Consider the following 24423-nt stretch of genomic DNA (forward strand, 5'->3'; position numbering starts at 1 on the left):
GACTCCTGTCGACATGGTTGCGAAAGCATTTTGGGAAATACATTTGTTTGCTTTCTTTTCAAGAGATTGATGAGAAGATTGATATGACTTTCATGTTTGTGGACAGGAGCTGGAGCCAGGGGGTGACTAGCCCCACTCTTTTCAAAGCTCACTAACTAACAACAATCAGTATTGGATTAAAAATAAGATACAACAAGGTAAACAGCAATACTTTGAGGTACTGCAGGGAAGCGTGTTTTTTAACATTGAGATTGCCAGGTTCCCCATTACCTTTTACCGCTAGTTTTTCTGCTAAACTAAGCTAATCTCTTCAGGTTCCAACTCTGTGCCTTATGCACAGTCATGAGAGTCATGTAACTCTTTTCATCTAAGTCTTGGAAAGAATTCAAAAAGTCTATTTTGCCAAATGTTGAACAATTGAACAATCAAAACTGTAAACTGAAAAAAAAAATCTTGCCACAGTTTGTACATTTGATAGCAGAGTGATGACTTACAAGAGAGTTTTTTGTCTTATGATACACACATAAGTAATCCTTTATATCTCAGACAAAAAAGTTTTGGTTTTACAAGTTTTACGAAAAGGGAAGCGTACTATTTTGTTGTGTTGTAATGAAATGCGACTGGCTTGCATTGAACTTCAATAAAGCTTTTTTTGTTTTTTTTTTACAGTCTCATTCTTGTCAGTTTCCTACTGTTCTTTCAAAGCAAAGTACTATTGTTGCCCTGTGAAGAAAAGGGAGCGGTCATTAATTCAAAACACATGTCGACCCCTCCCATTAGATTTTTGAGGTTTGCTGCCACTGACTCAAAGATATTTGATTGTCTAGATTTACTCTTTTGTTTCAACATAGGCACATTTAGCAAATTATTGTAGAATTTAGCGTAATGTACAGTTGTCCAGACATAAGTCTAAATAATACCCCTATAATCATATACTTTTGAGAGTATTTTGATGTGAGTGTGATTTATCAACAATCAGCAAATAATAATATCTGAAATCTGCCTGAATATCTGAACCTCACTGGAGTCAGCTGTGGCGACAAACCCTGATCTCCTGCTGAGTGATATTTTCACAGCAGTCCCCACTCTTTCTCAGAGCTGGAACATGACAGGCCTTGTGGGATGTCAGGAACCTGATCTCCAACAAAAACTTCCTTTAAGAATCCTGCCAAATCCCTTATTCCTGCAGTCCCTGTGACTCCCAGTTATGAGCAGGGAACATTTGCTCTAAATCACATGCTGTTTTCGTTTCAGAAACCTGAAGCAAAAGGGTAAAACTGGTGCTCTTTCTAATCCATGAAGCAGGAAAGTATGTTTGAGATACAACTTCGGACATCCCTAAATCTGACCAGCACCATTTTGTTAGCGCTCTCTTCTATGGAGTGACCTCCTACAGATTCCCGCAAATCTAAACTAGACACACATGTGGAGCCATAAATCACCAGGACTGTTGCCAAATCATTGAAGGACAAATTTGCAGGGCACAGTATTACAGAGTTCACTACATCTAGCCACAAAGAGGGAGTGTTGGACTATAAATTCACTAAAACACCACATATATAGCAAATGACTAGCAATTGAGGAAATATTATTTGGTCAGTATGATTCTTCTGCCCACATTATGCAGTGATATAAGCACATTTCCAGTGCTGGAGAGTGAATAACAATGTATACATTTAACTTTAAGTATATTTTTTAGGTGCTCCTTATCTGATAGCTGTAGTTACTTTTCAGTGTAAGGTTTTAGATACAAAATAAATGATAAGCTTATACAACATGTTTCTAAATGTTAAATCAGTGGTCCTCAAACCTTTTTTGCTTGCAACCCTCTGTGATTTGTTATCAGTTTCTTCTCAGAAGATTTTATTTCAATAACTGATCAAACTATCCAGTATTTTACCAAAAGATTTGTGTAACAGAACTTTGTCTAAAAGCTCAAGAATCATGTTCCAATATTTAACCTTTTCACCTTTTCAAAGTGGCTTTTCCAGTCTCAGCACCATCCACAGCTTCACATCAGTTACAGCAACAGTGATTCATGTTTCAGTCCAATCAAACTGAGGTTCACTTGAGTAATATGGGAAAAGGGGCAGGGTAACCATGGCCTGTTTAAATTGGCAGGAATCACACACTTACACACACACACACACACACACACACACACACACACACACACACAGTGCATCCAGAAAGTATTCACACCACTTTGCTTTTTCCACATTTTGTTATGTTACAGTCTCATTCCAAAATGGATTAAATTAAATTTCTCCCTCAAAATTCTACACAAAATACTTCATAATGACAAAGTGAAACAAGTTTGATTGAATGTTTTGCAAATTTATTAAAAATGAAAAACAAAAAAATGTAACATGTACATAAGTGTTCACACCCTTTGCCATGACACTCAAAATTGAGCTCAGGTGCATCCTGTTTCCATTGATCGTCCTTCAGAGGTTTCTACAACTTGAGTTGAGTCCACCTGTGGTAAATTCAGTTGATTGGGCATGATTCTATATAAGCCCTCACAGTTGACAGTCAGTAAAATGCATATGAAAGCCTTCCTGACAAGCGTCATGTCTTGAGAAAACCAGGCACTGCTCATCACCTGACCAATACCATTCCTACTGTGAAGCATGGTGGGGGTAGCATCATGCTGAGCTTGAGAGGTTCTGCATTAGAGAGTGGGAGAAACTGCCCAAAAAGTGTGTCAAGCTCATAGGATCACACTCAAAAAGACTTGAGGCTGTAATTGCTGCCAAAGGGCCTTCAACAAAGTATTGATCACAGGGTGTGAATACTTATGCACGTGTTATATCTTTGTTTTTTTATTTTTAATAAATTAAAAAAAAAATCAATCAAACTTGTTTCGCTTTGTCATTATGGGGTATTTTGTGAAGAATTCTGAGGGGAAAAAATTAATTTAACCCATTTTGGAATGAGACTGTAACATAACAAAATGTGCAAAACGCAAATTGGTGTGAATACTTTCTGGATGCACTGTACTTGTTTAAGAAATGTAAAATTTCCAGAGGTCAATGGAGGGGGATTCAGGAGGAGATGAATTATTGTTTTTTGACTTATCATGGAAGCTCACCATCTCAAATCCTAGAGAAAAAAACCCCCCAAATGCTCATCAAGATGGAAAACATAGTGTCATCTTTGTGGGCACCCAGAAAAGCAGCATTGTTTTCTTATAATTGTGATTTGAGTTTATTTGGTGGGTTCTCAGAAGGTATCATTAACCCAAATGTATAATTCTGTGAAACTACAGGAGAGGATTAAGTTAAAACATCTCTAATCTTCAACACAGAGAGTAAGAGAGCAGCCTTTTGCTGTGTCAAATGAATTGAAGTAAGAATTGTAAGAGAAGGCCATAGCTGTGGTGAAAAACACCAGCCCAAGCCAGCATAAACGCCTGGCCCAGATGTGCTTTCTGGAGCCTCCGCCAGGTCCGACTTTCCCAGGTGGAATACGTTTCACCAATTCATATATGTGTAATTTTCTCACCCTGTGGGCTTAGCAACTAGCTGAAAGCTCATACTACATAATTTGCCTGCTGTTTGTTTTCTCTGAGAGTCATTAATGACCGGGAAGTAACACATCTCTCCATCTTTCCACATGAACACTTCAGGGTTGATTGGCTGCGAAGTGGATTGAGTAGCTGTGATGTGCTGTGAGGAGGTAATGGTTTGTTGCCTAACTCACCCCACAGGACCAGCGCTTTGTGCTGACTCAGTGGGCTGATGTCATGCCTGCACATGGTGTACACATATAATGTCACTGCAGAAGGTTCTTTGTTTAAACAAGGACGCTGTCTATTGCTGAGTATACCTGAATGGTTTTATTGTGATACTAACTGCCATACTGATTCAAGTCTTTCAGTCTGCCACTTTGGTCCTCACTGAAATATTTGATTGGACTGTCATGTAATTTGGTGCAGATATTCATGTTCCCCAGATGATGAATCCTTGCGATTACTGATCCCCTAACTTTTTCTCTAGTGCCAATTTGATGCTCACATTTGTGGGTTTGAGTCTTGACAGCGAGCCTACTGCATCATGAAGTTTGGTACAGACATTCACATTCACTTTGGGTTTAATCGTAAAAATCGTGGCAACAACCTTGATTATCCCTCTACTTTTAACTTAACAAACACTTGATCAAAACGTTGTCTTTGTACAATACTCTTTGCAAAATTAATGAAATTTGCAACAGTCTCAAATGTGTGCCAACTTTGTGTTTAGCAGCAAATGATAGCATGCTAGCAGACTAAACCAAGATGGTGACTGTTCTGATTGTCACTGTGAGCATGCAGTCATGCTAGCATTAGCATTTAGCCTCACAGAGCTGCTAACATGGCTGTTGAGTCTTGCTATCCACAGCTAATATTTTTGTTTCATTACACTGGTAATTAATGACAGAGACAGACATTTTTAAAAATTGTTTATGGGCACAAAGGCTACCAGCTGGAATTAAGCTATGCTGCAGTCATGCACTATTACCAAGGCACTCCTGAGTTACTTTTTCATGCAGCATTTTATGCATGTCAGAACAAATTCAGTCCACTGTGATTCACAGAACGGTTGTAAATGGACTTTAGTGTAAATTCAAGAATGAATTTTCACACTCAGGATTAACAGTGTTGTCAGTCCTAAAACTCTCAATGGGTGACATCCTAAGCATCATCCTAAAGGAACACAATGCAGTTTTGTTATTGATTATGTGAGTGTCTTTTCATGCAATTAAAAAGAAAGGGTTAAGATCAACAGGATCTGGTAACTTAACCCTTCACCTCTGTGGTGTTTGCACTACTCATTACTATGCAAACTTTCTTATCAACATCAAATATTTTCCCAACTTTTCTCTTTTTAAAGATTAAAATATGCCAATCCCCTCACTGAAAAGTGAACATAAAATAAATGTTCACTATATTTACCCTCTAAATTTCATGTTTGTGCTCGACTTTCTGTCATTTTGATTCCCAGGTCAGGTTGTGTAATTTCATGTCATTATGACATTAAATCTGCAAGGTGGCAAAGAGAGACATTACCCAACCTGCTCGAGCACACACACACTTACACATATGCATATGCACATACACACAATTTGAGACGTTAGCTAACTGTTGACTTGACAGATCCCCAAAGAGCTCATTACGTAGACAGCTGTAAAAGCACACTCGGCCTTTCACTCTGGCTCAGTTAACCAGTATTCTGTGTGTGTGTGTGGGGATCACACCTGCTGCAGTGTGTGCCATGAGTCAGCAAGTAACTCTGAAAATAAATAGATTATATGGACCTGTGATTGAATTGCACAAATTGCACAAAAGAAAAGAAACTGTGCTTGTGTGGGTCTGCGTCCAAAGGAGACTGTGGTCTGAGGGTGCAGGTGCACACTGGTGTTACTGTTCCCTCACCATAGTTTCAAGACACTGACTTGAGGAAAAGTACCTGGACGGACCTTTTGAACCACTGAGTCATCCAGCTTGCAGCACTTTTTCTGTTGGCACTGGAAGCAGCAAGGAGGGCGGGAGGGCCGAAGCCTCTCTGAGTGTCTGCAGAGTCACAACAGGCAACGGAGGAGCAGTCTGATCCCTGCGTTTGTCCCTGCTGAGTTTACATGTTCACACAGGAAGGCAGATCAGTTTGCTTGTTTTAAATACATTTTGCTTGTTCACTGTGCTTCCAAGGCTAACATGATGACGTACGATAACTGGAGGCGGGGGGGATACAGGTTAGCCTAGTTCTGGTTAAAAATGTATTCTGGAGAAAGCCAGGTCCCTTTGCGTCCAGGCTTAACCAACTTCCAGTCTGAATTAAAGCTAAACTAGATTAACCCCCTTCTACATCCAGCTCCATAATGCACAGACATGAGAAGGGTATCAGTCCCTTAAACCATCCAGTGGCGCAGAATGGCTGATTTACACCTTTTCAACATCATGACTAGAATCCATCTGAAATGCTTCTTGGATGCATTTACATTTGGCTTTTCCTGAGTTCGTAGAGCTCTCCTCTACGAAAGGTCCACGATCCATGAAGTGTAAACTGGGTCTAAAAGTTTATTTAAACCACAGATTTTCACTGTCACTGAATTGTGAAGTGCAGCAGCAGCAAGAAGCCCCAGTGTTTCCTGGCCTGCTGCCGCACAACATCTGAAACCTCTGTTGTGGGAAGGCCCCCTGCTGTGCTGGTCAGATCTGTTTGCTTTTGCCAGATTGTGTGTTTTACGCAGCCTTCCACATATATGGAACACACATGTGTAAGTACACATCTAGGTGGAAAGATCGTGTCGGTATGATGGAGAGCTATTAGAAGCAAAACCAACATAAATGTGCAAAAAAATCTCACATGAAAATACAGACTTGCAGTTTTCATGTCACACTCCTGTTTACACTGAGCTCCAGCCTAGCTCCTAATCTGCTATGTAAGACTGTTTTCCTCCACTAGAGGAAAAATGACTCGCCTACAAAACAGCTTCCTCAAGACAAGTTATTTCAATAAGTAATCTAACATTTAACACAAAGACTAGAATAAACTATTATATGTTTGGTTTTTTGCATGGCAGCAGAGGAAAGAAATGAGATCTTGTATTATTATAACCATGTGTCTGGAGGTTGGAGCAAAGCTGCAGCCAAATGAGGAAGATTAGTCTGCAGTCAGCGGCTGAAGAGCATAGACTGATTTGTTTTCCTTCATTTTATTTTCGGCACATTGATGCAGCGTGTCCCACATTGGCACCAGAAACTGTCGTATGAACTGGTTCCATTTTGAAATGCTTATTTTATTGAAGTTAATTCCAATAAAATGCTTTGTCCCAGTTACTGAAGCCTGACAAGAAATCACAATGAGTTATGCCTGAGAAGCATGAACACTGCATAAGACATTTGCAGTCGACCTATAAATCCAAATAAAATAGCTATTTTAGTTTTGTTTTGTAATTTTTTCCACAGATATCACCATAAACAGTCCAACAGCCAACGTCTTCACTTTGAAAAACTCATGTCCAGTTTCAACATTTCCTCAAACAAGTTTATGTATGGACCAAATTGTCAAAGATGTTTTGTTTAGGACCCATTCTTTGTTCCCCAGCTTTGCCAGACAATCAGTTTTAATGTAACAGACATTGCTTAAGCTTGGGATCCAGGATACTGTCATTCCAATTTAGTAGCAACATGATGGTGGTCTTGCTGTGGCTTGGTTTGTCTTCTCCAATTTCTTTTATTTTCTTCGTAAAACAGCTCAAATGGTGTATGATTCTTGCAGGACCCACAAGGCAGACGGTTATGGAGACACGACAATTTCTCATCATTAAAAATCAGTCATTTCGATAATGAAATAAAAACATGTTTCTTCTTAACTTTGCCATTATTTGTAAAAGTTCCTCATCCAAGTAACCAAATGCTTTGGACATTTGGCAAATTCTGACACTCATCAACGAAAGGTCAAAAGCAATTTTGTAAAGCTTTACCACACCCCAGGGTTTCCCCAGTTGTACAAGTAGAAACAATACAATTGTATGTCGCCATCTCATGTCACATTTCATCAACAAAAACATTCCTTCATTATGTTTGTTTTCATAACTGTCATTGTATTCAGTGCCATCACAAATGACAATATGCCTAAAGCTTAAAAAGCAGAGGCTTTTCATCCAACAGTGTGAGCTGATAAAATTAGTTTGCATTAATCAATAGTTTTACATCAGCAATGGATCAAATCTTTGTGTAATGTGAACGCTGTTGCTGTCAGTGACAAACTCACTTACTTACATAATTACATAATTGTCACCTGACTCTTGTTCCTCTAAGGGCATTTTAGCATCTTTCAACTTACTGTTTTGGCTTTAAGATGCACAGTTTAACATCTGTTTGACAACTTGTAGTGTAGCGGCAGGCAGCTGTTTTAAGCAGAAGAGCACTCAGAAAAAGGCTGTATGATATACAGACAAAGTAAGTGACAAGCTGGTGAAAAGACCAGAGCCTTTAGGTGCCAGAGGTGCCAGATATCCTTTCAGGAGTTTGTGGAAATCAAAACAGAGCTAAAAGGAGCCAGAACATTGGACTTGAATTCATCATGTGACCAGAAAGAAAAAGCATATCTGCTGGTTGTGCAAACAGGCAACTTACATTAAGTTCATCAAGTTAAAGCAAGCAAATTTTGTGTTTATTTCTTAGCCTCCTGCGCTGCCCCCTAGTGGCCAAAACAATCCAATAAAAAAGGATCTGTTACCATTCAAAATATCAAAGAAAATTACACTAAAATTAAATAAATAAATTAACAGGGAACATTACACTGTTGCCTGTTAATTTATGAGAACATGGACACCAAGCTCATCCATGTACCTCCCGTAGATCAACAGCTCTGATGCTCTTCTCAAGTTTTAGTAAATATGCTGTCCTGTCCATCAGGATTATCTAAAATGAGCCAAAACATGAAGGAAGAGGCAAAATCAGAGAAATCACACAAGGTATACTGAAAGACAATGGAAATAAAGTGACTACAACTGAATTAAAAGACCAAGAAACAAATAATAATCAGTTTTCCAGTGTAAGCTCATCTGCATACGATCACCTAATAACGTGTGATATCACTTTTGACTCCCTGTCTAAACCGTAGCTAAAACACACTGCAGTGTGCATCTTTGGAGAGCCATGGCCCTGTTCAGACACACAGTCAGACCCTTGGTTAACCCTCATCCAGTGTTTTTGGGAGGAGCTGCGTTATAAAATCCTCTCTTCACCTCCCTCCCTGTGTGTACAATAACACAAGTCCAGCTGCTCCGAATGGAAAGTGCTGCTTTACTCTCTGCTCGTTCCCTCCACTCCTCTTCCTCTCTGTTTCGTTTCAAGGGAAGCAGCGCCTCGTTGATTCAGCACAGCAGCCTTGCCGGACTTGGCCATTACAAATTTAAATAACCTCTCCTCTGTGTTATGCAATCAGGCCCCATCTGTGTTTCTTCATACTGTAATTCTGCCCTTCCTACACACACCAAACATAAACATTAGCCGAGACACACACACACGCCTAAGGTTACTTGGTTTTCTGGGTTTCATTTGCACATGTGGGGAATAAAGGAAAAGTGAAAAGCCTTTTAATGGTTAAAGAGAAAAGAGATTCCAGTAAAACTTTGTCAGGACACCTTGAACTGCATGCACAATCAATTACTGCTCTTTATTAAGACTTTCTAATCTGACGGGTTTTATATAAATTTCACCTAGAAAAGCAATGTGGAATCAGGACCACTCCATTACTCTAATATGAAGTGAGAGCTTTTCACTGACGTTTGAGACTGTGGGCTTTTCCTTGTGGAAGATCTGCATTTTGACACTTACTTTTACATTTACATTTATGATTTAACTTGAGTGGAGGGGAACCACATGTGATGTTTGTTGGGTGCTGTTATCGTTGTTCATACAAACCGCCGAGAGAAGGTGCAGGATCCAGAGGTGAAAGAACTAAAAGTACTAATACCACACTGAAAATACTGCAGCCAGATGACTTGTATTCAAAAAAGAATTACTCACGCAGTAAGCCTGCCATCCTAAGAGGGTTTTAAACGGTTAATTTAGCTTAGGAATTTTCTTCAACCCATAAAGGAACACTTTCAATATCACCAGTTTTTGAGAAGCATCGTCTTCACTGGACAGCAAGGATATAAAAAACTGAAACGACCCAGTGACTCATTCTGTCACACTGAATGTAGAGGAGTAAAACGTACAACAGCTGCCTCTGAGATGTGGTGGAGTAGAAGTATAAAGTTGCGTAAAATGTAAATTATAAAGCATAAGTACCTTTAAGTAGTACTTAAGTACATTACTCGAGTAAATGCGCTTAATTACATTCCTCCACCGGCATCATAATAGCATTACAAACACAGCACTTCAGTCAATGTTACAAACAAGAGTCGTTTCATGTAAACAACTCCATGTCAACAAGGATAATTATTTCCATGGGGAGTCGATTATGGCTGTAAATGTGAGCCGATAGCAGCTTTACAACTGAGGCAGGGGGTCCCAGAGGCAATCAGACATAATTATGGGATGTTTATTATGTCACCGCCTGAAAAACACGCACACGCAATCACTCGCCTACACGACACACACTCGTTCACTCATGTAAAGAGAACACAAAAAAGACAGAAGATTGTCCTCTGAACGGAGTCAGTTCCATGGCATTTGGAAATGGTTTTCTGGGCAGTTAGGCCTAAGTCCCCTAAATTCTTAAGAGCTCAAAGTATTCACATCCAGAAGACCCTTTTACTCTCCAGGAAGATGGATTTCCGCTGACAGTCTAGTGTGCTAAAAGGCTAATTGTAACCCACACTTAGCCTTTCTCTACACATAATTCTTTCAGCGTTGCATCGCAGATCGCAATCTACGCCATCCAAACATTCCTCTTAGAGACTCAGAGGAACCTCTCCTCCTTCAGGCCAGGCCTCGGCAGACCTGGCTCACATTAGCATTTGGAAACCATTCAGATATTTGTAGCTGTGATTGATCGAGAGAGCTTAGAGCCTGGTGAGAAGTCACGAGTAGGACTGCTGACACTTCCTCAGCACTGACTGATGCTCCAAGAGGATTAAAGGAAATGTTGGCCAACGTTTTTGGACTCTGCCTGACCCACACAGGCTTTATTACGCTGTCGAGAAGATGTGCTAAATGAGAGATCAAGTGTCATACCTATCATGTCAGAGGTACACACAAAGAAGAGCCACAGACATACAGAAGCAGAGAGAGCTCAGATTTCCCGTTCTGGAACATCAATCCATCATCACATTAGAAAATAAAAAATGTGGTCTTTTGTGCTGTTCTGCTTATCACTGTTAGGTGTTCAAGAGATGTGGCAACTTCAAGTTTGCAAGAGGAAACGAGAGATTACTGTTAAATGTGGTTTTAATGCAAACTTTTTTCAACACCCCCATCATTGTCTCATTCGTTTACCACATTCACATCAAAGTGCTGCATTTAATTTGTCAGTGAGTGGAGTAAATGGGGAGGTGGGAGCTGTTTAACGCCCAACATCCCTTTGCACTCTTACCGTAAACAACCAGAAAATCATAAACATGCTACGCAAAAGTCACGCATGTCGAGGAAGTCACGCAAACACAAGCGGCTGCCAGACTGAACAGCAGGAGTGCATGTGCATAACAAACAGTAATCTGACTGCAGAACATCACCTGGTATGTGTTAGCTGCACGTTCTTAATATATCTGTCATCCGATCATAAACTTCAGAACAAAAATAATTCAAATGGCACTGATATAGCAGAGCCACTGCAGAGAAATTACACGTGGAATGAAAGCGATTTTTAAGAGGATGATGTTCTCTGCAGAGCACGCAACAGCGCAGTGGCACTGCGGCTACATGTCCTCTGACCCAGCCAGTGCCCACAGTGCTCTGGAATCTGGACTATCAGCATCAGCTGGAGAGATGAACAAGAAGCAAACAGTGTTCTCTCCAAGACCTGCAAACACGGTTAACCCAGAAAGTTTGCTTCCACATTTTGTTTGTTTCTCACCTGAAACTTCCCTCCCACAGCAGCTAAAGAATTCAAAGACACTTTTTGTTGTTGTTGTTATGGATTGTCACGTCACAGGATGTTCCATAACGCATTTAATGCCCCGGGTTGTTTACAACGTATCACAGTAACTGTCTTTATGTAGACAACATCCTCTGGAAAATTGGTAAAACCACATCTTCAGCAGCAACACACAGACACGACATGTTACCCTGCAGGATGTTTGAAACAAACGAGGGTCGACCTTTTGGACCCGTCATGGGTGACTGGTCGGCATGCACTGCGAAGCATGTCTGCATGAAAGGACACGCGCACGCACACACACACACACTTTCTCTCTCTCTCTCTCTCTCTCTCTCTCTAGGCTGCCATGTCAGCTTTCATTATCCAACAAAAGCAAACACACACATGCAGTCTCACTGAGCTGTGTTTAACAGCTTGCTAAAGTGGTAAACTGCACATCTGTGGCAAACACTTCATCACAGCTTAGTTAATGCTGTTACTGACTACATGACACTCGGAGGGAGAGACGATATGAGCCTTAAAGCAATTTTTTTTTTTTAAGGCAAGCAAGCAGTATTGAAGATATATATATATATATTATATTATTTCATCAACACGCTGACAGTGTTTGTTGTCGACACTGTCATCAGCTGACATCACTGAGCGTGTTCACTGGCTTTATGAATAAACATCTGTCATATCACCTTCGGTCACAGGTGAGTTTATCAAATATATCAAATATAAAGTCATACTTTTCTCAAAAAAGGTGAGATGCTACCTCTCTATGAGGCCTCTTAAATTACCAAGCAGAGTTTTTGGTGTGTGTGCGTGTTGAAAAAGCCAAAAGCCAACTGAATGACAGCAGGCTTTCAGTGATGAGGAGGTTCTTTGACAGAAGAAGATAATTTGATATCAGTATATCAGCAGAAAGGATTTGCAATGTTTTTGTGCTTGTTTGACTTGAACTCCTGTTGCTCCCACTGCTGATATTTGTGTGGGATGTCCTTATGGCCCAGTGGTTTGGGATGCTGACTATGTAATTGAAATGTTACTGCTTCCTGTCTGGCCGGGGATGTGACCCAGCCGGCCCTCCTACCCACACCCCTCTGTCAGCTCGCTACAGCATTTTTTATATCTCCAACAGCTAATAAAGTTATAAAAAAATGCCCCAAAACCTTAAACAGAACAAAGAGTCTACAGTCATACAAGCAGGTCACTTTGGCCTTGTCGCCACACTTCTTTAAGAAGACATTAAAGAAATCATTAGCTTCTGAGGAAGGAGAGGAAAACAGGAGATCCTGGGAACTAAAGAGAGAAAGAAAATGAGGGAAGGGGGAGAATAAAGAGTACAAATAAAGATAACGAGAAAGAAAAAAATCACCCCAACAAACTGTAATTTGTCACCTTTAAGAAAAGGTGTGCATTGAAGAGTCCTTTGCAGAAATGTTCTGGATCAAACCACTTTTGGTGTGTGTGTGTGTGTGTGTGTGTGTGTGTGTGTGTGTGTGTGTGTGTGTGTGTGTGTGTGTGAGACAGCGTGCTCGGGTGTGAGGTCAGTCAATATGGCTGACACATGGGGTTAGGATGAATCATTTCTTTCTTGAAGTGTGATGCGGGACAACTCGTGATTTGTGTGTGTGTGTGTGTGTGTGCTATCACAGTGAGAAACTGAGATAGTTCACTGCACATCTCTGTCCACATACCTCTTGGCACGGTGTGTGTGTGTGTGTGTGTGTGTCTGTGTGGTCCTCCTCTGGCATTTTCAACCACCAGCAGATGTTAGGGTGACCACCACAGGGGTGGTAGATGCTATTTCCATCTTGTGTTTATACGTATGTGAGTGCATGGGTGTGTGTGTGTGTGTGTGTGTGTGTGTGTGTGTGTGTGTGTGTGTGTGTGTGTGTGAGGGAGAGAGAGCAAAAGCGTGTGAGTGAGAGAACACTACAAGGGTGGTAGAGGTTATTGTGACTGGAAGCCTAGCAGATAAAACAACATGGCTAACTGAGACCACCACAGACCTCACTCACACACACACACACACACACACACACACACACACAAACACACACATTGACAGAATAGCCTCACAATGAGCTACCGGTGTTCAACACATTTTTATTTCTGTATGCAGGGCCTGCAGAGGGAAAAAGAGGACTTAACATTAAGAAGCAATCAAAAGAAAAGCTGCTCAAAATAAATATGAATTAAGTAAAACCGGCAGTCGTAAAAGGTGAAGGAAAGAAGATGATATTTCCACGGGTCGAGTCGACGCCCTGCGCCACAGAATGAGACCTTTCTTCCTCACTTATTCAAGTGAAAGTCCTCACTAATACATGATTACCGGCATCCTGGATTGAAGGTTTTCCATTGGAGAACGGCCAGGCTGTGACCTCTGGCTGTGGGCTTTTAGAGGCGAGATGCTGAATTTTTTTTCTCCACTGTTTATTTATGGATTTAGTGGACGGAGTTCATCCCATTGATGTCAGTGAGTCATAATGTGATCAAGCACATTTCGTTATCAAATCAAAGTTAATCAGTTACCCTCACGTCTTTTCTGTCTGAGATTTATGACTGATGTGTGTGGATTTGTAATTAGGCAACACTTTATTTTACATGTCTGTAATTTTTGAGTATTTTCTAACAATTTCCTACAAGTTGCCTGGAAGAAATTTTGTAAGTTCTAAGTAATTTAGGAATAGGAACGTCCTTGAAATAAAAGTTTTATTTAAGCTGATGTAAGCATTAATTCATTATTCATTTATTTACATCAAGCTGATAGATTTTCACAAAAAAAGTCATTATTTGTGATATGCAAAAGCTCTGTGGATCAGACATGCATACCCATTAAACCCATTTTTAGAAGTTGGAGAAGCGGCTTGTGATCAGAAGGTCGCTGGTTCGCAGGAAAAATTTGAGAAATTTGATAATGTCCCCACCCCCCATTAGCTGGCTGATGTGCCCTTGAGCAAGGCACTTAACTCCCAATATTCTCCCCGGGCACTTGATGCAGCCCACTGCTCCTGTGTGTTTCACTGCATGCTGCGTGTGTGTGGAAAAAAAACCCACTTCACCATTTTATTATCCAAGATAACTCCAATAAGTGCATCCAACAAACTGGTGAGGTAAAGCACTAGCACTAACAGTTGGCAGTATTTACATGAGTATTAGTACAGCAGAGCCCTCTGTAGGGGTGTTTGGAGCAGGTGAGGAGTTTCAGTATAACAGAGACAGCCAGTCTGGGATGATGATTCATGTTTTCCCCAAACAGACCTGAGAGCAAATAAAGCTTCACAGATTTACACCAGATTCTCAGCATTTCCGTTAACCTTTTTGGGACACCAGATGGGGTGAAGTTTACTCCTTTAGGATATTAGTGTTCTACTTTAGGGTGATACTGCACTTAAAAGCTGAACCTGTCAGACACAGACAAGCAACAAAATGTGGAGTGAGTGGAATAAGTGTACAAAAAAGTTAAATCACAAAAGTCATCCGTCACAACCACCAGACTGTAGACTGTTAGACCTCGTCAGTGTTTCTACCGGTGTGGAAGTCTAACTTCTAACTTGCTCCAGTGTAGTGGGGGAAAAACTCTTAATAGGCAAAATAATATCCTCTCGTACAGCAATAAAATACTGAGAACGAGGAAGGGGCTGGCCGGCCCGACTTGTCCCAGTAAAAAGCTCAACGACACATCTGAATACTGGAAACATGAAATACGGGAACTGTGGCCGTTTGGCCGGACTTTCCGTAAAAACTGAATTGAATGTCCGTGGCAGAGCTGGTCCTGCTCCCTGCCGAGGAAGTCGCTGTTTATTCTGCCTCTCCCGGGGTCGCTGCCAACACTTTCATGGTAGCTGATTGAGGTGACCCTTTGCCCACTAGCAAATTACAGGGTCTCTTGGCAGTATTTTACTTCCTGCTATTCCTTTTCTGTCCTTCGGTGTATTACAACCTTTTGCCATCACCTAACCTCCACAGCCCCCTGCACACCTGCTCCAATTTCCCTCATCAGCTCTGCAGTATATTTACCATGTGCAGTTGTTCCCTGCCAAACCATCTACAGAACTAACTCTCTGGATTTCTTCCTGTTTTGCCTTTTTGTTTGCCTTGTCCGACTGCCAGCTTGTTGTCATTCCCAGCTTTGAAAAACAACACAGTAGATTTTGTTTTTACCTGATATGTTTTGTCTTAAAGTTGTGAAGCTGAATGGTTCCTGCCACATGGATGCAACTATCATACCTCCCTCTCTCCCATATTGCCTGTCCGCCTTTTCAGTGTCACTGTTGAGTAAAGGAAAAAATAGAATAAATAGAATGACACAAGATGAGTTAATTTAAATATACTTCCTTTTCCTTTCAGTTGATTTGTGCTTGATAGAAGTGCTTGCGAGCATGTGGCACTGACCTTCTCCACCCGTCTCTTTTCAGGTGTGCTGATCTGTTCAGCCAGCTGCTGTAGTTGTCGGGACATTTGAAGACTTGCCATACAGACATCATTTTACTGTGGGCGTCCACTTTTTCCAGTGCATATGAACTGGGACACATTTAGTTTGAAAATCTGCAATACAGAATCAGAATCTTCGGTCAGAATGCAGCAACACCCTCCTACATTATCTATTTCAGTTTAAATGGGAGAATATTACAACACCAACATCAGCCTGTATTGAAAAAGACTTGAAAACTCATAAGTGAGACAATAAGCTCATGAGGACAGTGTTTACTGAGGTAACAAATCAGAGGATGAGTAGCCTGGGTTTCTGTTATGCCTACATGCCGCCTGACTTCTTTTTGAAACCAGTGGAGTTGCCCTCTACTGGCCATTAGAAAGAATGCAAGTTTAATGCCATTTTAATATTTCCAGGTTTCAGCAAGTGCTGCTGTGGCAGCTGAAGCAGCAAGAGAGAGTTGGGAAGGGATACCTGCAGTGATGAAGAGAGAGATGTTGGAGAGGAGGAGGAGGACAGCAGACATCCAATCTGACCTCCAGTGATTAGAACAGGAACAAGAGATTCAGTTACAGAGACCTCCTGTGTTATCACAGTGAGAAGAAGTATATGGATATACCCTCATTTCCACAGCTACACAAACAGTTATATAGTTCTGCAGCTTTAATGGCCTGGAAAATACTATTCTTGTCGTTTATTGTGGTGAGACATTGTACATAAAGTGCCTGTGAGACAGGAAGCGTTTTTGATTTGTTTTCCATACAACCAAGCCTGCGAACAGCTTCTAATAAGCTGCTAGTCACAAACAAACTACAAAGCAAACTCCAGACACACACTGGACTTTAATATCCACAACAACTGGAGCCCCACATTCATTTTCAGTGATGCGTTTCACAACAGACTGATTTACTGAGAGCGCAGAAAGGCAAGACACTGGGATTTCAATGCATCTTACAGGATGAGAGCTCTCTTGTTTTTAGATGGGATTAAGAAAAAATTTAAACACTTGAACAGACGCTCAAATACTCAAATCCAAGTGCTCATGTCCTTCTTAAGGCCTCTGTGAAGTTTCTAGACGAGATGTCTGCTCCCTCTAGTGTTGAAAGAGCAGATTTCACTTTCTGAAGAAGGGCATGCACAGTCTACAGCCTAATTCAAAGTTAAATGATTTGCATAATACACAAGAAATATACAAGGAATAAAGTGATTTTTTAAAAAAATAATGGATTAGTTTGAAAACTGACTCGACTGTCTAACTAAGATCTTTTGCACAAAATAAAAAGTCCCTCTGAAGATTCCTTTGTTAACATCTTTGCTGGATTAAGTCCAGAGTCAGTTTGCTCCTTCCAGTAAGTGCTGACTCTCCAACACAGTGGGATCTGAGTCACAGACCAGATGGAGTCTCAAAGAGGACGGATCCGTCATGAGTGGAAACCTGTATGGACCATAAACGTCTCTAACAAACAAGGAGCTGAGAATTAGTACGTTTCCCACATTGAAAGTGTAGCTTTAGTGTTTGAAGAGTGTTATAAAAATAGATTTCTAACATATCACAATGTACCTACGATATATTTTGTGTGTATTAAGTTAATGCACAGCTTTAGTGTTGGCACTTTCAGATACTTTAAACATAGAATTTTTCTATAAGATTATAATATTTTTTCTGTAACAATCACTTTAATGCACACACTAAATTTTACTTGGTGAAAGCCAGACCTTGTTTGGCCTTCATATCCACACTGCGATGCTTTATTTTCCACGCTGGTAGCTAGCTGAGATTCTCACACTCCTGTTTGTTTGACATATTAAGTCACTCTTAATAAATGTGCTTTCCTTTTAGCTCTTAATTTCACACAGTAGGCTCTTCACTGCAGCATTTGATCTCTAGTGACGAGTCACCAACCCAAAAAAACACTCTTATCAGTGACTTGCACATGATCTAGAAAATCTTATTAATTTACTATCTACAATTAATAAACCCTTTATAAAGTGTGGCTTATTTACTGAAAGTACAATCAACCAGAGGGTGTACATGTAAGTGCTGCAACTCAAATTGCACTGCAGTAAAATGTCAGTATTTTGTTTGTGTTTTGAAAAGAAATAACTTAAAAGGTCCAGCGTGTATGATTTAAGTGCAGAAATGAACTACAGTATTCATAGTTTGTGTGGTAGAACAGAACAAACAAACCAAACACTGACTTTAAACAAAGTGTTCACATTAGATGCCACTAGACCTTTAAGTGAATGTGTTATCTAAACGTGTGTTGTCTCTGCTTCAGGCACAACTCAGCAGGTACACGTTGGTGGTTTTATGACTGAAATCTGTGACATTCAAATCTCTGCCAGTTCAGACAGATCAGCTGTTTGAATGATAGCATCAGACAACCTTCAAACAAGTTCATTTATTTATTTATTATGAGCCTGTGATCATCTTTTGATTATGTTTATGACTGTAGAACAAACACTGCCTCAAATGCTGTAAACAAATAACACACATTGTAACACTTCCTGATTAGACTGCTTGTTTTTCTTGCTGGTTGTTCTGCAGCAGATGTTCAGCCTGCAAAAACAAAGCAGAACAGCTTTATCACTCGACTCATGTTGGTCAAAGGCACTCGCGTTCCGTTACAGAAGGTCTGCTGTGTGAATACCAAAAAGTCGACAGGGTCCTCTGGTTTGATCTTGCAGCAGTCCAACATGGCCTCAGTGAGGGAGGGAATCACATGCTTCATCAGGTAGTTCCTCAGGGGAAGAGAACGAGCCTCCAGCAGCTCGTTCTCCTGTCTGTTCAGCTCAGACAAATTCCTCTGCTAATAAATAATAACATAATTGAATTGCATGTTAGTATTTATCAGTTATTTACCGTGTTCAATAGAAAGTAAAGTCTGAATTCTTTCTTTTGGCTCCTCTTTTTTTTAATGCGTCCTCTCTACATGCTGGTATGGCCCACTGTTCTTAACCTAAATGTGACTTCCATTCTCAGCTCACCCACTCCTCATACTGAGCAGCCATCGCAGCCAACGCAGCTTCATTCCTGCGTTTCTTCTCAGCAGCCTCTGCAGCCAATTTCTGCTTCCTCGCCTCTTCTTTCTTTCGGTCCTCCTCCTCCTGCTCCTCTGGACTCAGGCCATAGTTCTTGGGAATCCCCACCATCTCAGTGATCTTCCTCAAAACATCTGTGTACTCTGGATCACCTGCAGTGACCTCTGGAGAGGAACAAGTCATACTTCACGGTACAGAACCAGAATCATTGGGAAGAGGATATTCTACAAGCCTCTCTTCTGAATATCATACCGGATGATATGAGGTCACACTGATAAGAAAACTGCTGGGTTGTTTAATCGTACACAATGAGACAAAAAAAAATGCTGTCTTTCTTCATATTTCAGATGGTGGAAGGAGGAAAGACTGAAGGCAACGTTAAGACCAACATGTTCATCCTCTGCATTAAAGGACCAGTTGGTCAGTTAGTGAGATTTGAGATTAAAAACTGTAGGTGGACTCAGCACCTGGTTAGCTTATCTTAGCTTAGCAAATGTACTGAAAACAGTTGGCCTTGGCTGTGTCTAAGTAACAAAATGTGTCCACTGGCATGTCTAAAGCTCACTCATTAACATGTTTTATCCCATTTGTTTAATGTATTAAAAGCTGACCTGTCAAAAATAATAATTTCCTCTGTTCATTTGTGAACCTTTGAGCTGTTTACGGTAAAGACGTGACAACCGCATCCAGATTGTCATTTATGCATTCTGCAACGATCCTTCTTTCTTGTTTGTGGTCTGACATGAGCTCTGTGGCTTTGACCGTACCGACTTGTTCTGGGTGAATCTCAAGCTCATCGAAGTAGTCCTGCAGCGTTTCCTCTGCAGTACTGAGTTGTCTGTATCTCGTCAGGCGAGGGACAAATTCCTCCTGGGTGTAGCGCATTTCTTCTGCCACACTCTGAGGAAGTTCCTGCACTCTCGTCATCAGAAAATCATCTGTTGCATTTAGGGCAAAAACATGCTCTGCAAAACATACAAAAGTAGGTAGAATAAGGAAAAGCTTCAGCCGTTTTTTTTTATACATTTGCAGTAATAAAAGTAAAAATACATGAAAAACCTGGAGTGATCTTCTTGTTGCATGCAGGTTTTTTGGACACCAAATCCTGGTTCTCCGTGTCCTCATCTGGATGATATAAACACCACATTCTTATTAGTGTAATCAACATTGACAAACATTAGATGCTAGTTAAATAAATGGATCAAACTTACCACAGAATATCAGCTTTGCTTGCTCATAAGTCTTTGGGAAGCCATCAAGAACAAACCCTTGGTTCCTACATGGCTGTGAATTCAGCTTTACTTTCAAAATGTCAAAAAGCAGATGATCAGCCAGCCGACCTAATGGACCAACACAGTCATTTAAACCTAAAGTGAGGAACTAAAAAATCAAACTACAGATATGCACACACTGATATTTTATATTTGCACTCTTTTCTATTTTTACTGCATCTGCTTCACAACAGTTTCTCTCTAAGATAAATAAAGTTTTACCAAACACAAAAAGTCTCAAATGATGGTAAAAATGACCATAACTTCTGACACAGATTGTGTTGCTGAAGTGAAAACAAAAAAACTGGTCAACATATTTTTTTCCTCCCATCAAAGTGATTCAACATCAATCCTGTCTCTGACTGCCTTCTTCAAACAAGTTATGGAGTAATTATGTCTCTTGTTCCTTTTCATCTAATGGCACTGTGATCAACAGTTTTAGAACACAGTTTTGAAGAAATCCAGAGATTGCTTTTAAAATGACATTCATGAACCAAAAAAAGTCTACTTTCAGCTCTCCGAGCCTGCGGAGAAGACAGTTTGTATGTATGGCTGCGGTTCTACAACTGACCGGCATTCATTTCCATGCTTTTGTTAAGAGTTTCAAGTTGTTTCTGTGCAGCAGCCACTAACTCTTCACTGGCATATTCCTGGTCCCCTTCATTCAGTATCTCCCTCTGCAGAATATGGAAAGAAACATGAAAACTGAACAAGTGTCTCAAATTGCAAACAAGAACTTCCGCTCTAAGTTAGTACTTTTTCCACATGACAACACTGAGAGAAAAATGTTTCTGTAAATGCAACTCACCAGTTGTGTGATCTTTTCATCAATGATGTCTTTGATCTTGATGTGGTGTATCTGGTAATGACTGCAGAGCATCTCTGCAACTGTGGTTTTACCCACCGCTGGAGGTCCAACCAGGCAGATTCTGATGGGCTAAGGACAGAAAGGGGATAAACTGGAAATCATAGCTTTTGTCTGGTGAAAGTTGTACTGTTAGGAGCACTTGAACACTCACAAGTAGCTGCCAGGTGTCTTTGTATTCTTCCACAATACTCTCTATGTTTTCAACCATTCCAGCCTCAGACGTCCAGCGGAGACTGAAGGAGTTTTTTATGATAAAAGGATCCAGGCGGAGGTTGATGCCTAAGTAGCGCAATTCTTCAGGCTGAAATGTCGACACAGTATATTTAATATTTGTTGGTAGAATATACTATAATATTACATACTTAAGCTTTGTGGGGTGTTCAAATTTTAAAATATGGTACTTTTGAGTGAAGTGTGGATTCTCACTACGGGAGAAACTTTTAACTGTTATTCACTGGATACTGAAAGAATGCATATGGAGCAATAATTCAGACTAGATAATAATTCATTTAAAACAAGGGGGGGGAAATGACCTGCTGTACCTTAAAAGCCTTCATGGTGATGGCTTCCTCTTCTGGTACTTTGTTTATTTGTCCTGACCCAAGTGTATCACTTACCACCTAAAGAGTGAAGAGTCAAAAGAATTTTATCATTTTATCTTTACAGCTTACACTAGAAAGTTCACAATGAATGCACCAGAGATCCCCAGCTGGATTGGAATCAATCTTGGGTCTCAAGAACACCTTAATTATATTGTTTTACCATGACTTTGTTGTCCACTGTATCGGTTACAGTTACCTTTACGATATCCTCCAAAGTGTTCTTGGAGTCATCGACAGCAAGAATGTACTTTGACTTCGGCTTGAGTTCAATGACGTTTTGGAGCACACTGAAAAAGGAACACAGTTCAGCCCCGCAATAATTATCTAAAATAATACAGGATATATATGAAGAAGTACAGTAAATTAAAATCACCCTCCAAGGTCATATACATGGATCATGGGGATGTAATTTGTGCCCTGTCCAAACAGAGGAACTTTTGGAAACTGCATCAACCAAGACACCTGTTGAAAAATACAAAAAACATTTCACAAAAGATGACATTGCAAATTAGGCATTTAGTTCACACAAACACAGAGAACAATGTTATCACTTATCACATCAGTATTTACCTTGAAAAAGTAGTGAAAGAGGTTCTCTCCTTTTCCATACTGAAGACCAGAAGCTACAACATAGCCAGTAAGTTTGGACTTTTTCTGTAAGATTCGGAGATCAAAGAGAATCTATGAGCTTTACCTGCATTTTGCCAGTCTATGTCTTTTTTACAGCTAGATTCATTTCCCTGGTCATGTTTTGCTATCGACTATTCAATAATGGCGATGACTAAGCGTACTTACACCTCTACCCAATTTGAGCACAAGCTTCTCCAGATTATTGTGGGTTTTGAAACTGGGATGTGGTCGTCTTCTTCTGAACTCCTCCTCTGTCAGCAGAACATCTGGTTCTTCCTGAAAAGAGAAATCATAATCACATTGGCCGTGTTTTATTCACAGAACAGGTCCAAGGTTTGACAAAAAGCTCACCGGGTTCTGCGGCTTGGTCATGGCCCAGGTCATCACAGTTGAGACTAAGATGAACATTTTCTGGGACTTGAAGTTCTCCATCTCAGCATGGAGGGCTTGTCATATAAGAAGGGAAAAATACAATGACGATAAAGGAAACCACAGTAGGCTGAGATGTTTAGGTCCACCGAACATCAAGCCTTACTTACTCCATACCTGTGATTGTCCATGTTGCTTCTTCGACCTGCTGTTGTGAAGCACAATCTGAGATGTTGTACACTACAACATCACACTCCAGCAGGTGCTCAAGAAGCTCATCTCGAGTTGGTGACTACCAAAAGAGATTATACATCACAGTTACGCTGTGATTCGCATTGTCCAGAAGTATACATGACTGACATAAAGTTGTTAGAGTGCTTGTCTGCATCGGTAGCAAGTAGAGGCAGCAAAGCAAAGTGTGGAAATATTACCAACAAAATGTACTTAACATTTTAAAAAGCAGACATCAACATGCAGAATGACTCCTTAATAGAATCTTATAATTATCATAGGATTATTATTAATGATGCACGAAATGAAATGGAGAGAAATGATTAAGAGCAAGTGCTCGAGTACGCATTCATTTACTTTCCACCACTTCCTGTATGTATTTGTCAACAAACTCACCTTATACTGCTCAAGTAGAAAGCTCTCTTTTCCATCTCTGGCGGATGCAGACAAAGTTCCCACAATGTGAAAAGAAGGTCCGGCTCGAGGAGAAGCCAACGTCTCCTGCGCGCCGCCTTCATCAGAGTCCTCACCGGCGGCGGCGCATGTCGACAGAAACTGTTCAGGTTAGGTCAGAAAAAATAACTGTGACGTAGACAACGACAATTTTAACTAACGATACGACATTATTTGGCTACTTATGTAATTACCTTAGCGATGTGTTTGGAGGAATAACTGTCGACGTCGTTAATAAAAATCCGTTTGGGACGGATTTGTTGTTTTTTGTCCCCCATATTAAAAAGGCGGGCTGCGCGATACTTTGAGCTTTAATGTTGGTAATACTGGTAACTGACTTTTTAAAGTTTTAAATGTTAAATGTTAGTATGGTCTAAATTCGTGTGGATGTCTGTTGTGTTGCGTTGTGGGAGAAGGAAATTGTTCCTTATCGTCGCTATGGACTCATTGCGGTTGCTACGGCTCAGCCAATGAAATGCTTCGGTGAGATGCGTAAGGTGCACGTACGGGTAACTTCACGTACTTCATGTTCACCACATTGCCAGGATCAAATTTATGCTAAAGCCTTTATTTATTTCATATTTTGTTGGATTTAAAGCAGTCAGATTTTAAAAGTATTAAGTCTTCACAAAATAGAACAAAACCTCAATTCTCTTTATGATGATAATTATTCATCCAACTTAATAACTTAATTGTTTACTTTATTCATTTATACAGCACCCCGTTAATCCCAGTAGGAACTGAATGTTTGATGTGTAGATAACCCTGATACAAACTGCGCATTTGTAACATTTCAGTTGCCCAATTATGCCACACAGGGTATTTTTAGATTTTTCATGCCCTTGTTGCACTGATATGAACCCATAAGGTTTCAATTTTGCCATGTTGTCGTTGATAAAACACTATTCCAAGAGAAAGTGTAAAAAGTGTATTTCACGGTTACAACTGCATTCTGTAGATTTACATTAGGTTTGAGCAGGATATGACCACTTAGTCC

General features: G+C 40.4%; 1 protein-coding gene across 1 annotated transcript; it reads right to left on the reverse strand.

Annotated features, from left to right (window-relative positions):
* Positions 1-18340: 18340 nt before the first annotated feature.
* LOC124050201 (adenylate kinase 7-like) lies at positions 18341-23719 on the reverse strand. Its single transcript, XM_046372479.1, has 18 exons — positions 23621-23719; positions 23370-23528; positions 22920-23034; positions 22725-22819; positions 22539-22649; positions 22314-22397; positions 22117-22205; positions 21940-22030; positions 21684-21761; positions 21293-21442; positions 21082-21210; positions 20845-20950; positions 20214-20342; positions 20062-20127; positions 19770-19967; positions 18949-19166; positions 18612-18770; positions 18341-18520 (listed from the first exon to the last, which is right to left on the reverse strand). Exons 1-18 carry the CDS (start codon positions 23702-23704, stop codon positions 18473-18475), a joined length of 2109 nt encoding a protein of 702 aa, XP_046228435.1. The 5' UTR covers positions 23705-23719; the 3' UTR covers positions 18341-18472.
* Between the last annotated feature and the right edge of the window lie 704 nt (positions 23720-24423).

This window comes from Scatophagus argus, chromosome 19 (assembly GCF_020382885.2).
Source record: "Scatophagus argus isolate fScaArg1 chromosome 19, fScaArg1.pri, whole genome shotgun sequence".
In the NCBI taxonomy this organism is placed as follows: domain Eukaryota; kingdom Metazoa; phylum Chordata; class Actinopteri; family Scatophagidae; genus Scatophagus; species Scatophagus argus.